The sequence below is a fragment of the Natator depressus genome, chromosome 10 (genome assembly GCF_965152275.1).
Source record: "Natator depressus isolate rNatDep1 chromosome 10, rNatDep2.hap1, whole genome shotgun sequence".
Taxonomy (NCBI): Eukaryota; Metazoa; Chordata; order Testudines; family Cheloniidae; genus Natator; species Natator depressus.
The window spans coordinates 54,426,380-54,439,064 of NC_134243.1; the positions used below are offsets into that span (position 1 = coordinate 54,426,380).

Here is a 12,685-nt window from a genome sequence, read left to right on the forward strand (position 1 = left end):
GACTGTGACTTATTGTGTTTGTATTAATTAAATTATTCTGGATATTTAAGCACATGCACAGTTTAATTTTCCAACTCAAGATGGTAACTACCACAATTTGCTGATGAGATATTTCACCCAATTACACAAAATATACATCAGTAGGGTCAGACTAAATGTAATTGTCAAAACTGTCATAAGAGTGGATCTCACTATTTGTGATAGTCTTGACTGTAAGTGATGCAGTTAGTTCTTTGTCAAAGTGTAATATGGCTTTCACTCTTTGCACGTGGTTTGACCCACCTGGAATATAATTTTAAAATAAAGCATTTTTTTGTTTTGTAATTTTTTTTGACTGAATTCAGCGCTGGTGAGTGTTCCTGGGTGGATACCCTCTGGAGAACAAAGTCCTCTCTTTATCCACAGATATAGGCAGAGTGCAGTCTTTCAGAGTGTAGAGTCTTTCACCTCTAGGTCTCTGATCCTAATTCAACAGAACTCAGAAGTGACCAGACGTTCTCCTTCGAGTGCTTATCGATATGCACATTCCACTGATGGTGCGCATGCACCTCACGTGCGTGCTAGAGATCTAAATCTTTGTGGCCAGCAGTACCCATAGAGTGTACATACTGTCTTCAATCCTCATGCTCCGCTGTGAGGGCATATAAGGGTGAGGCACAAAGACTGCCATTCAGTTCCTCTCAACGTCTCACAGCTTAGGGTGGAAACCTAATTGTCCAAGAGACTGCCAACCTTTCCCTTAGACTTCTTAGCAGTAGTTTTTACAGTTTAGTTTATAATGTTGGCTTTTATGGTTTTTAATTGTAATCATTTGGTTGCTCGTTGCAACTGTTAGTTGTTAGAATTGCTTTTTGTCACTGGTATGGCGTTGTCCAGTTCTCCTGTATTCAAATGCGGGCCTTCATGTGAGGGAGCTATCCCAGCTTCAGATGGAAGCTCAAAGTGCTGCTATTGTGTGCTACTGTGGGAGAATCACACATCACTGTAAATGTATGATTTGCAAGTCTTTCAGCTCCTGAGAGGAGGACAGAAGCCCACCTTCAGGTTTCCCTAATAATTAAATCCATGAGATCTGCTTCTGAACCACCCTCTCCTGTAATCGTTCTTTCCCTATTTTAGCCTCTGATCCTATCTCATTTTCACTGGCATTGATTATGTTAGATGTCCAATCTCTATTATACTTTTTGGTGAAAACTGAAAAAAAAAAGTCATTTAGCACTTCTGCCATTTCCCCGTCTCACAAGGCAGTTAAAAATATCAGGCGCCTCTGAAAGGTGTGGAATTCTTTTACACCACCCCCCGACTGCATTCTCCCTTGTGGTCACTATGACAAATAAAAAAGCAAAACAATTCAGGTTCACACCAAAGGATCGGGAGCCAAAGAGACTAGATTTATTTGACCAGAAAGCCTATTCCTCAACAAGCCTACAGTTTTTCCTGGCCAATTATCAGGCCATAATGGCCAGGTATGACTTGTATACACAACAGACTGCTTGTCTTTGTGGATAGCCTGCCCAATGAGGTCTGCATGGACTGCATGCTGCTAGTTAAAGATGGCCAACTTGTAGCCAGGACAAGTCTCCAAGCAGCGCTCAACATGGTGGATACAACTGCAAGATAAGTGGCAATGGTGGTTGTTATGTGATGGACAATGTGACTTGAGGGATTGGGATTCCCTAGAGAAGTCCAAACGACAATGGAAGATCTGCCTTTTGAGGGAGCTGAATTGTTCATCTCTTAGACAAACAAGGCCCTCCACTTGCTGAAGGACTCATAAGCCACCCTGTGTTCCCTTGTAGTCTACATGCCAGTTCTCCAGAGGAAACACATAAAACAATCATATTCTTCACAGAGACCAATCCCCCAGCCCCTCTACCACCAAAGATCATCAGAACTACCTAGGGAATGACAGCTTTTCTACAGGAGGGGACAACCCACTGCTCTGTCACAAATCAACTAACCTTCCCAATCCCAGAAACACTCATTTTGATGGTATGGTTGAGAGACGTGCTCTACTTCCAATGATTCTAGAAATCCGCTAGCTTGCTTCAGGCATGCTTGATCCTTCATCACCACTGACCAATGGGCCCTGGACACAATAACACATGGCTACTCCATCCAGTTTTCTGTACATCACCAGTAGAATGTGCATATGGAGAACATATCTTGAAGAACTCCAGTTACTGTACACAGTAAGAAACTTCCCATTATCATCTGAAAGCCATTTGGCCTTATGTGAAATAATTTGGGTCTCAGTTCAGTTCTCAACTAATGGTGTCCACAAAAAACTAAGTCACCACAACAATTAGCTCTGATTTGCATCCTTTTTAGTAATTCCAGTACCAATTGCAAGGATTGAATAGGTATGGAGAATAGACTACTCTCTGATGTCTGTTGGTGGTGCCTCAAGAACAGGGATGAGACATGCAGGTGAGACAGCGTGGGAAAGCATCCATGCCATTTCTCCAGTTATGTCAATAAATAGAGGATTTTGGTCCCCAGGCTGTCAATCCAGCACCATCCATGAGCTCTGAAAGTTCATATTCACCCACAAAATATAAATATCTCTTCCTCTGCAGTAAATGTCCTCTAATACTAAATTTGCATGTGTATGGAAACACCTTTGAATAGCTGCCTTTGTAGTAGCTCAGCAATGTAATTATTCAACATTACATTTTGCTTGAAGTGATCAGTGGAGATGTCCCTTTAAATGGAAAATTAAAATTCCCTTTGCTACAATGCAACTATCTTTTAGACTTCTGAGGGAGATTCCCAGGCTTTGACTGAAGTGGATCTGTTCATCTCCACACAGAGGATTAAAGTTCTGAATGCAGATACACAGGTAAGTGTTTAATCATAATGCTTAAAAACATACTGCTGATTTTACACGCTGGCTCTCACTTTAGAATAACATTTTCTCACATGTTTAGAAAAAATGTGTCTTTACTGAATATGTGGTTAAACACACCACTGAAATGGATACCAGCATTTGGAAAAGATACATCATATTGGCATTTGTCAATATTTGTCAAAGTTGCCGTTTGTCAGTATTTTATTTTTATGCTGAGGCCTTGGGGATTTTTCATTATTATTATTATTATTATTACTGTTATTTTATTTTGCTGTATTTTCTGTGTTAGGAAGAAGTCTGCATATTATCAAGGTGTAAAAACAGTTAAAATCCTGAAGCCTTTCAAGATTCATGTGTGGTTGTCCACCTACTCCATTTCAGCTTTGTTATGTCTTAAGAGCTATCCTGAGTTTCAGGTCTGGTTCTTTGTTCCACTCTCTTTTTTCTAAAAAAGGTCATTTGCCACTTTGACCAAGCCCTTCATTTCCCTCCATATAACTTCTTGATTTTAAAGAAACTGTATCTGAACTGTCATCCTTCCTTCCCAAGGTCTATTATTTATTACAATATTACAATAGTATCTAGAGGCTATGACTGAGATTGGGGCCTTGTTGTGCTAGATGTGTGTTGTACCTGCACATAGTAAAAGATTGTCCTTGTTCTGAAGAACTTACAATCTAATGAAATTTAATTAGGATAAAACTCTCTTACACTGTGGGGAGATCAGGAAAAAGGGTGGAAAATCCCTGCCAACAAAAATTAGAAGGCACATATAGCAGCAAGGAATGTACTATAATAGTTTCATTCAGAGGGCTCAGAACAAACTTTCATACCCAATTGTTGGCTTATTGTGCTTATTTTTACAGCCAGCGTTACGATTATCATAAAACCTGGTTTTGAAGCCACCTGCACTGGAATGTTCTGTACCTGATACATTAGCAAGACTACTGCAGAAATGGCGACTGCTGAATTAACAGCTAGAGCTATGTTACAGGCCACCTCATAAGGTTTTCAGTGATGACAGACTTAATGCCTTCCATTATTCTCTAATGAATATATAGAGTGGCTGTCTTATCTTGACTGACTGTAATCATACATCCTGAGAATAACTTCCTCATACTTGAGAACATATCTGGAGTAGATGAATAGCTAGAGCTCTTAGATGCTGGAGATTTACCAGGTGGTTTGGAAGTATTTTTTCCCCCTAATTGTATTGATTTGTTCTTATTCTAGATGTACAATCTGAGAGAGGATTTTTCATCTCTTAAATTTTGGGTAGTTCTAGTATTTGTTAAAGTAAGGAATGAACACTACTGGCTGAAGCCAGTGTACTTTTCTTTTAATGTGGACATACTATAAACTTTCCATATTTGCACAACTGAAGAGTAGAATATACCGTGTAACGTGGCAGCCGTAGTGCAATCTACCCAGCTCTGCCAATGCACTTCAGCACTGACCAGCAGTAGCCGTACTGATTCAGGCCTATATTTTTTTCCCACCTGGAGGTAAAAATGCTTTGTCTTGTACAGTGCAGAGCATGTTATCAGTGCTTATTCTGGATAGCAAAATCTGTCTTCATTGTTAGGACATACATTTAATATGTCTGCTGTATGCAGATAATCAAGTCAGGTCAAGGGTGAAAAGAACCAATTATTGGGAATGAGCAGCCACATTCAGTAGCTAGATGTATGGGATGAAGGTGATACATGGATTGGTTTATTATTCCAGTTGGTTTAATGAGGGCTGCCCTCAATGCACTTTGCTCCCTCCTTTCCTTAAATATTTCAATATGAGCAGTTACACTGAAGGGGCTTTTCACACTAGGAAAAGCAAAAGCACCCTGAGGCAGAGTCTGATACCCTCAAGGTGAGTATTACCTTATTCCACAAGAGCTATTCACTGTGAGTGAGGGTACCAGAGTCTGGCCCTGTATATTGAACAGAAATAAAAATCTGATATTGGAATTGATTATGTTAAAGGGTTTTACTAAAGCTTACTTCGAATGTGGCTGATTTTTCTGTGTACAGCAGGTCTCAGAGTAGCTGGAGGCTTTGCTTCCCCTGTCTTTTAGTACTCACTGTCGATGAGTGTTTGCATTTTTAGCTTGACTGTGTTTTTACCAGTGCTAGAGAGATTTATTGACTAACTTCATTACTGTGGCTCTATATCTACTGGTGTAGCAGCTGGCACAGGCAGTCTGCAGTTTTATATCTGTCAATTATATAAAACCACTTCTGCTATCATTAATTCAGTGTTCTAACCCTTATGTAACTTTATTGTATGTCATGCATGGAAGCATCTGGTGGTACTAACTGGTTTAAAAGAATTCTAATTTCACTAAAAAAAGTAGATCTCTAACTTGATTTATGTTGGGGTTTGAACTGGGTCAGTAGTGGCAGTAAGGCATATTATCACCTTGGACCCATGGCTCTAGTGGGTTTGTTGCCGTAGGCAAAACTAGCAAATGGTTGCCACTACCAGGCTGGAGTCACTCACATGTGATATTTTCAGCCCTGTGTGACCACCTGTTCAGCTCACGTGTTAGAAATAATCCTGCTTTTGACAGCATGCCATACTTCTGATCTGAGCAGAGCTTCCCCTAGCTGCTCTGCTCTGTGGGCTGGGCTTGCAATCAGGGAGTGGAATTGGCACAAGTGCCACAGCAACTGTCTCCTGCTTCTCACACTCACACTGTGGAAAAGCTGGGATAGTGAAGCTTTTCCACAGCGTAGGAGAGGCAAGGCTGACAAGTCTGCATGCCCTGACTCCACAACCCAGTCACTGGTAAAGCTGATGTTCAATGCGTTACCATTTTGCAGAGTGCTCTGCTCTGTCCCCACTGACGTGACCTCACACACACCATGCGCATGGGGTCACGCAGATGGGGGCGGGTCCACGCAGTTCCAGAAGTACCGAAGTGTCTGGTATTCTGAATCAGTGACCACCCTAGGGACTGGTCCTATGAGGGCCTCTGAGTTGTGTGACTCATGCTCCCACAGTGCAGCCACAGGAGCTGTACGGGTAAAGGCAGCCATCAGCCACCAGGAGAGCTGTGGGAGAACATGCAGCCCATCTGCCCCTGCCCCTGCCCCCACCCCTTCTTTGAGATCTTCTTCAGATTTCATCAACTGACCCTCAGAGTAGCCACAGCCCTTTTTCCCTGGTAAAAAGGGGAGAGGAGGGAGCCACCAAAGGAGAAGGAAAAAGGGAACATATGAAAGGGAAAATGGAGAAATCAGAGAACCAGGATATGGGAAACAAAACCATGAGGGGTAACAACAGGAACTTCTAGGAGAGCAACACATATAGAGGCAAGGAGATTTGGATGAAGGGGAACCCGGATGGCCATTTCGGAGAAGGAGAGACAAGTCTGGGGGGGGGGAGGGGGGAATATTTGGTTTTCCAAGGACAGAGATATGGGTGAGAGGTTTGGGATAGGGAGACCTTGGATAGAGAAAAGGGAAAGATTAAGGAGCCAGATAGGAAGAGATGGAGGGATTAGGGGAGAGAAGACAAATGGGGGATTTAATGATAGGGAGGTGGGGAGAGAAACAAGGAGAGAAGGGGGAAAGTAATGCAAAGGGGAGAGGATACTGAGAGCAGAGAAAAGAGCAATGATGTAGAGAGAAAAAGAGAGAGAATGTGGAGGAAGAGAAAGAAAGGTGGACAAGTGCGGTTAATACATTTTATTTGGCATATTCTTAGTCCCACATTTAATTGTATTAAACAATGGAAAGGTGTGGGGGGAAGCAGGAGAGAATCTACTTTTAGGATTGGGAGGGCAAAAATCTTTGAGCTGCTCATGGGTGGTGGACATGGGGGACAGAAACTCTAAATGCATAGATGTATTTATTTCTCCACCTCAGTTCTTTCTTGTGAACCTTGTGTTTATGATTCGGATACTTGGAACAGTCTCCTGAAAAACAACTCTCCCTACAGAGTTCCCATCGCCTGCTGGGAGATGTCCGTTATAATACATTTTCCCCTCCACTGAGAGGAGCTTTATAGATGCTGCAGGACCCTGCAAATTCTCACAGAAATCCCCAAGCCCTTCTGTGGCCATCATCACATTTCATCTATCACAATTTAGGGATAAACACACAATGTTTTATTTCAGACTGAAAAGAATTGTTAAAAGCATTTTAAGAATAATGTGTGGAAAAAAGAGATTTCTCTAATCAATAGACCAAGTTGTTCCAATAAGCTGTCAGTGTTGGTATTTTTCTAGCTCTGTCAAGTTATATTGTATTATGGTTCTTAAAACAATTATTCTTCCTGACCTGAAAAACTCTTCTATTCTCTGGCCTGGGAGAGAAGCATTGTAATTTGATAGATGAATACCCAGATATGTGGCTCCTTACCTCTGTGAGGAGAAGAATTAGCTAATGAATAGTTAGAGAGGGGGTGGAAGGGTCAAATCATTCTCTGAAGTGGATCAAATTGCATTTTAAGTTATGGGCTGTGGTCCAGGACATACATTTCCCACTATATATGACCTTCAATCCACAGCAGAGTTCCCAGTGCTGTCACTGGGACAATTACACAAGGGTCAGGGGCAGAATATGGCTTTTATGTAGTCACTAAACTTTTTTAGTTATTTGTCACATTCAGCATCACGTAGTGGAAAACAATCTCACTTGTAGGACCACTGCTATTTCCACCCTTTCATTTCTTCCCCACTTATCCACCTTTCTCTGTTTCACCTGTTTTTGTATGTCTCTTCCTTTTTTCCCTCTGCATTTCCTTCCCTGCCGTATCTCCCAATTTGACCCCCTGGACTTCACTCCCACCCCATTTGAAAAAATGGTAAGCAATGGTATAATAGATGACATACAAAGTATCATAATTGGCCTTGAGTTTACATCCCACTGAGAGTCATGGAGACTAGGGGTGTTCACACCTCACAGGGACAAGCTACCTGCAGACTCAGAAAGAGAATACTGAGTTTCACGTCTCAGAATTCTCTCCATAACCATGAAGACTGGAAACATATTTTTAACAGAAACTGAGATTTTTGCAGTGTCTTACTATGGGCATCAACATTGTTGACTGGGCCAGTTGTTGCTCCCAGCTCTGATTTAGGTGAATCCAACATCCGTCAATCTAAGTTCTAATATGGCCCCTGCCATGCTGGGTGGTAAACACCTTGCAGAATTCTGAAGTTTATGCAAGAACATCTCTTTCTACTTCCTGCAGCCAGAAGGGACTGGTGCTATTATTGTGGTGCTGTCTGGGGAAAGCAAGGACAAAAGCAGGCTTTACATTTTGCCCTGGAGTTGCTGATGTCTGGGTCCGCTCTGAAAGATTTCCTTGATATCAGTATATCTCTTTTGATTATAACAGTTTTCCATGCGCTTCTGAGTCACACAGGTCCCAGAAAGCCATATGTAGTGGCTCTGCAGAAGGTCAGGACGCAGGTCATCCTGCTGAACAAGGCCAAGGCAGGGCCCAATGTGTTGTGTGCATTAGGTTGCTGAGGAGGGGCCAGGAAGGAAAGCTAAATCACAGGAGCCCCCTCAAGATGGTCGACTCCATAGCCTCATTCAGTCAGCACTGACCCATTGGGTATTTGTTTGTTAATGTTTTTACATGACAAGTCAGACTGCAGTAGGGTGGAAAAAGTTATTTGGCTGTTTCCGTTCACAACAATCTGCTCTGTTCCATCACTTCGCTCTCATTAGCCCAATTGCTACATATCTCAATTGGGCTGGATGAAATCTGACATCACATATGTAATGTCACACTGCATGACCACAGCCAATGGAAAAGCACCCTCTTGGGAACAGGAAGCAGCACCCCACAGCTGCAGAGCCAGGAATGATAGCTGCAGACCTTACATGGGCCACAAGCTGCAGAGGCCCCCTCTCTCCTGGACAAGGGCCCAAAATGTTTAAAAGGGAAACAATAAAACAATATATTGATTTCAGACTAAATACATGCAGCACGGGGAAGATCCAGAAAGCACTGATACAAGAACAAGTGTTTGTATTCCAATTCAAGCAGAAGATTTGATGGATGTTTTACCGCTTCAGGCCAAATAACAATCAAATATTTCAAGAGTGCTGATTAAAACCTGTATAAATTTACAATTACCTAGAATATCAGCACAAAAAACTATTTGGCTTTACAATTCTAAATGTTTAAAGTTCTTTCAGAACTATATTAGCATTGTTTAGCTGCAGCACACCTCATAAATGAGGAGTCTTACAAGGTAGCTGGTGGGCCACATTCATTTATTCTTATTCAGTGCAAGTTCACTAATAATAAAACTTCAAGTTTATATCCAGTGGAGCAAAGGAGCCATGATTAAAAATGACCTTGAAGGCTCTTCCTCTACGAGATCAATGCTTTTTGATTGAACAAACAAATGACAGAAGTATGAACTAGAAATCAATAATACAAAGTTTAGATCATTGCAAAAGACAAATACATAGTAATATCCGGGATAAAGCAAGCTCGGTGACAAAAAGAATTCTTCCCTGACTGCAAACATTCGCTGACTTCACGTTTGCCCAAAGATAACTTATTAGTTCCATAATGATACATTCCTGGGAGAAAGCATCTGGAGATGGTAAGCTGAGATTTCCTTGTCCACAAAGTTTGAAAAGAGAAATAAATTAAAAGGCAGAAGTAATCCATCAAGAGGATGCAGTACTGAAAGATGTGAGATAGAGGTAGAAATTTTTGAAAAGTGTTTAAAAACTGCTCCAAAGTTATTTTTTCACGTTTTGGAGCAATAGCACGCTCTTACATAAGATACCTTTCTCAGGCCATCGTTTGGGCAGGTTTCCATTGTTTCCTAAAATCAAGAAGCAAAAGGCTTTTCTCAGCTAAATCCAGGGGTCAGAGCTTGTCTAGTGTAACTGAGTTTGCAGCCTGACAACCCTAATTTGACTTGGCTGAGGAAGATTTTGACTAGTTATGCTAGTGAAGGCTCATTAGCTTTGATTATGCTGGTGTTGCTGAGAGGAGAATTTGCCCAGAGCTTTCCTATCTCCCCTATTTTGCAACATACTGTGTACCAGTTATCCACCTGCCTACCCCCTACATCTTACAGGTGGCTGAACTTCAGTACTCCTGTACAGATACTGCAAATGGAAACCAACATTTGCCAACAGACATCCATAATGGGCCAAATTAAGACGTGATATGAGCTCAGACTAGGACCCAATTTACCAAAGGTACTAAAGCATGTGCCTCACTTTAAGCATGCAAATAGTGCCATTGACTTCAGTGGACTACGGGTGCATTGAGTACCTTTCTGAATCCAGACTCTAGGCTGGCCTCCCTTTCAGATATCTATGTCCTCGCTGGTGTGACTTACATGGTGAGGAGGAAGGAGTAAGAATATCTATGTTAAAATTTGCCCCTCATAATGAGGAGAAGGCAACACAACATTTACAATCCATTGTGAGGAAAGAAAATGATAACTTCGTATTTTGGAAAATGTTACATGATGGTTTATTGAATCCTTCTTTATCTTGCCCTGGCATAGCAGTAATGTTCATGATCTTGTTGTAAACAGCTTCTGTCACTGCTTTATTTTGGAGTTTAATTGTTTGCAAAAGCCATGTGAACATGATGAAATTGTTTCTAAAATATTGGAATATATTTTCCTTTTACTTGAGGCCTGATGCTTTTAAACTTTTTGTAATAGGCCTGTGTGCCAAATATCTGCAGTTGTTGTTCAGACAAAATTTCCATTGAAGCCCAGGGGTTTTCAGTAACTCGGGCTATGACTTCAATAACAGTTTTGTTTGAGAAATTGGCTGAATAAAGGCTGCAGGATCTGGCCCCATATTAACTGCACAAAGAGATGCAAGCTTAGCTGCCTGTTGTCACACTCAAGAAATTAGACAATATGGGAGAGGGAAAAAGTTACATTTCTGGAGTAATACTGTGCATGTGGAACATTTTTATCTTTTGCTTTGTGAAGGAAACTATGATGGATCATGCGTTGCGCACAATCTCATACATTGCTGATATTGGTAACATCGTTGTTTTAATGGCAAGACGCCGGATGCCAAGGTCTGCTTCTCAAGACTGTATAGAGACGACACCTGGTGCCCAAGAAGGAAAGAAACAGTACAAAATGATATGTCATGTCTTTGAATCTGAGGATGTAAGTAAACTTAAATTATTTTTTTAATACAGTATGTCATTTAGGGGACCTCAGAAATCTAATGGTATCTATCGCATGAATGCATTTTTGTTGCCAAGAATTTCTTTTCTGATTGGCTGATCCTTTCAAAGGTTTACAGGCTAACTTTTATAATAGTTGTTACTGTTCTATCCAATTGGATTATTGGTATAGGCTACAGCTTTGTTCAGGAAGGACAGGCAGGGCAAAAGAAATTATCAAGAATATATACCCTTGCTCTGAAGTCCAGAAGGAGGTGGGAGTCACTGGCTAATGATAAAAGGGGTATCCTGGTAGTAGTCTACTATAGATCAACAAATCAAGAAGAGGAGGCGAATGAGGCATTTCTAGAACAACAAAAATACCCAAAACGCAAGACCAGTGCAACGGGGGACTTCTACTACCCAGACATCTGTTGGAAAAGTAATACAGAAAAACGCAAAATTTTCAGTAAGTTCTTGGAATGTATTTGGGACAACTTTTTGTGCAGAAAGTAGCCAAGATGGCAGCCATTTTAGACTTGATTCTGGTCAACAGGGAGGAATTGGTAGTGAATCTGAAGGTGGAAGGCAATTTGGGTGAAAGTGATCATCAAATGATAGATTTCATGATTCAAAGGAAATTTGTAAGCATCTGGAGGATGATAGGGTTATAAGGAATAGCCAGCATGGATTTGTCAAACAAAAATCATGTTAAACCAATTTAATTGCCTTCTTTGACAGGGTTACTGGCCTAGTGAATGGGGGGAAGCAGTAGCTGTTATATATCTTGATTTAGTAAGACTTCTGATACAGTCCCACATGCTATTCTCATAAGCATACTAGAGTAATTGGTCTTGGTGGATGCACAATTAATTGAAAGACCATACTCAGAGTAGTTATCAATGGTTCACTGTCAAACTGGGAGTGTGTATCTAGTGGGGTCCCACAGGTCAGCCCTGGATCCAAAACTATTCAATATTTTCATTAATGATTTAGATAATGGAGAGTATGCATATAAAATTTGCAGATGACACCAAGCTGGGAGGGGTTGCAAGAACTTTGGAGTACAGAATTAGAATTTAAAACAACTGTGACAAATTGGGGAATTGGTCTACAAAATGAGGAATAACTGTCTAGGTGGTAGTACTGCTAAAAGGATCTTTGGGTTATAGTGGATCACAAATTGAATGAGTCAACAACGTGATGCAGCTGTGAAAAAGGCTAATATTCCAGAGTATATTAATAGGAGTAAGTCACAGGAGGTAATTGTCCCACTCGGCCCTGGTGAGGCTTCTGTTGGAGTAGTGTGTCCAATTCTGGGCGCCATACTTGAGGAAAGATTTGGACAAATTGGAGAGAGTCCAGAGGAGAGCAACAAAAATGATAAAAGGTTTAGAAAATTTGACCTATTAGGAAAGGTTTAAAAAAAACTGGGCATGTTTAGTCTTGAGAAAAGAAGACCAAGGGGAAACCTGTTAAGTCTTCAAATATATTAAGTGCTGTTATAAAGAGGACAGGAATCAATAGATCTCCATGTCCACTGAAGGTAGGACAAGAAGTAAGTGGCTTAATTTGCAGCAAAGGAGATTTAGATTAGATATTAGGAAAACTAACTATAAGGGTAGTTAAGCTCTGGAATAGGCTTCCAAGGGGTGTGTGGAATCCTCATCATTGGAGGTTTTTAAGAACAAGTTGGTCAAACACTATCAGGGA

At 41.0% G+C, this 12,685-nt stretch overlaps 1 protein-coding gene across 8 annotated transcripts in view; it reads left to right on the top strand.

Annotated features, from left to right (window-relative positions):
• The window catches only part of APBA2 (amyloid beta precursor protein binding family A member 2), a 202,525-nt gene that overhangs the window by 158,551 nt on the left and 31,289 nt on the right, over nucleotides 1–12,685 (top strand). For all 8 annotated transcript variants that reach the window (XM_074966195.1, XM_074966201.1, XM_074966196.1 and 5 more), the window contains 2 exons: nucleotides 2,756–2,842; nucleotides 10,788–10,973. In XM_074966195.1, coding sequence (XP_074822296.1) covers nucleotides 2,756–2,842; nucleotides 10,788–10,973 — 273 coding nt within the window. The remainder of the gene's footprint in view (nucleotides 1–2,755; nucleotides 2,843–10,787; nucleotides 10,974–12,685) is intronic.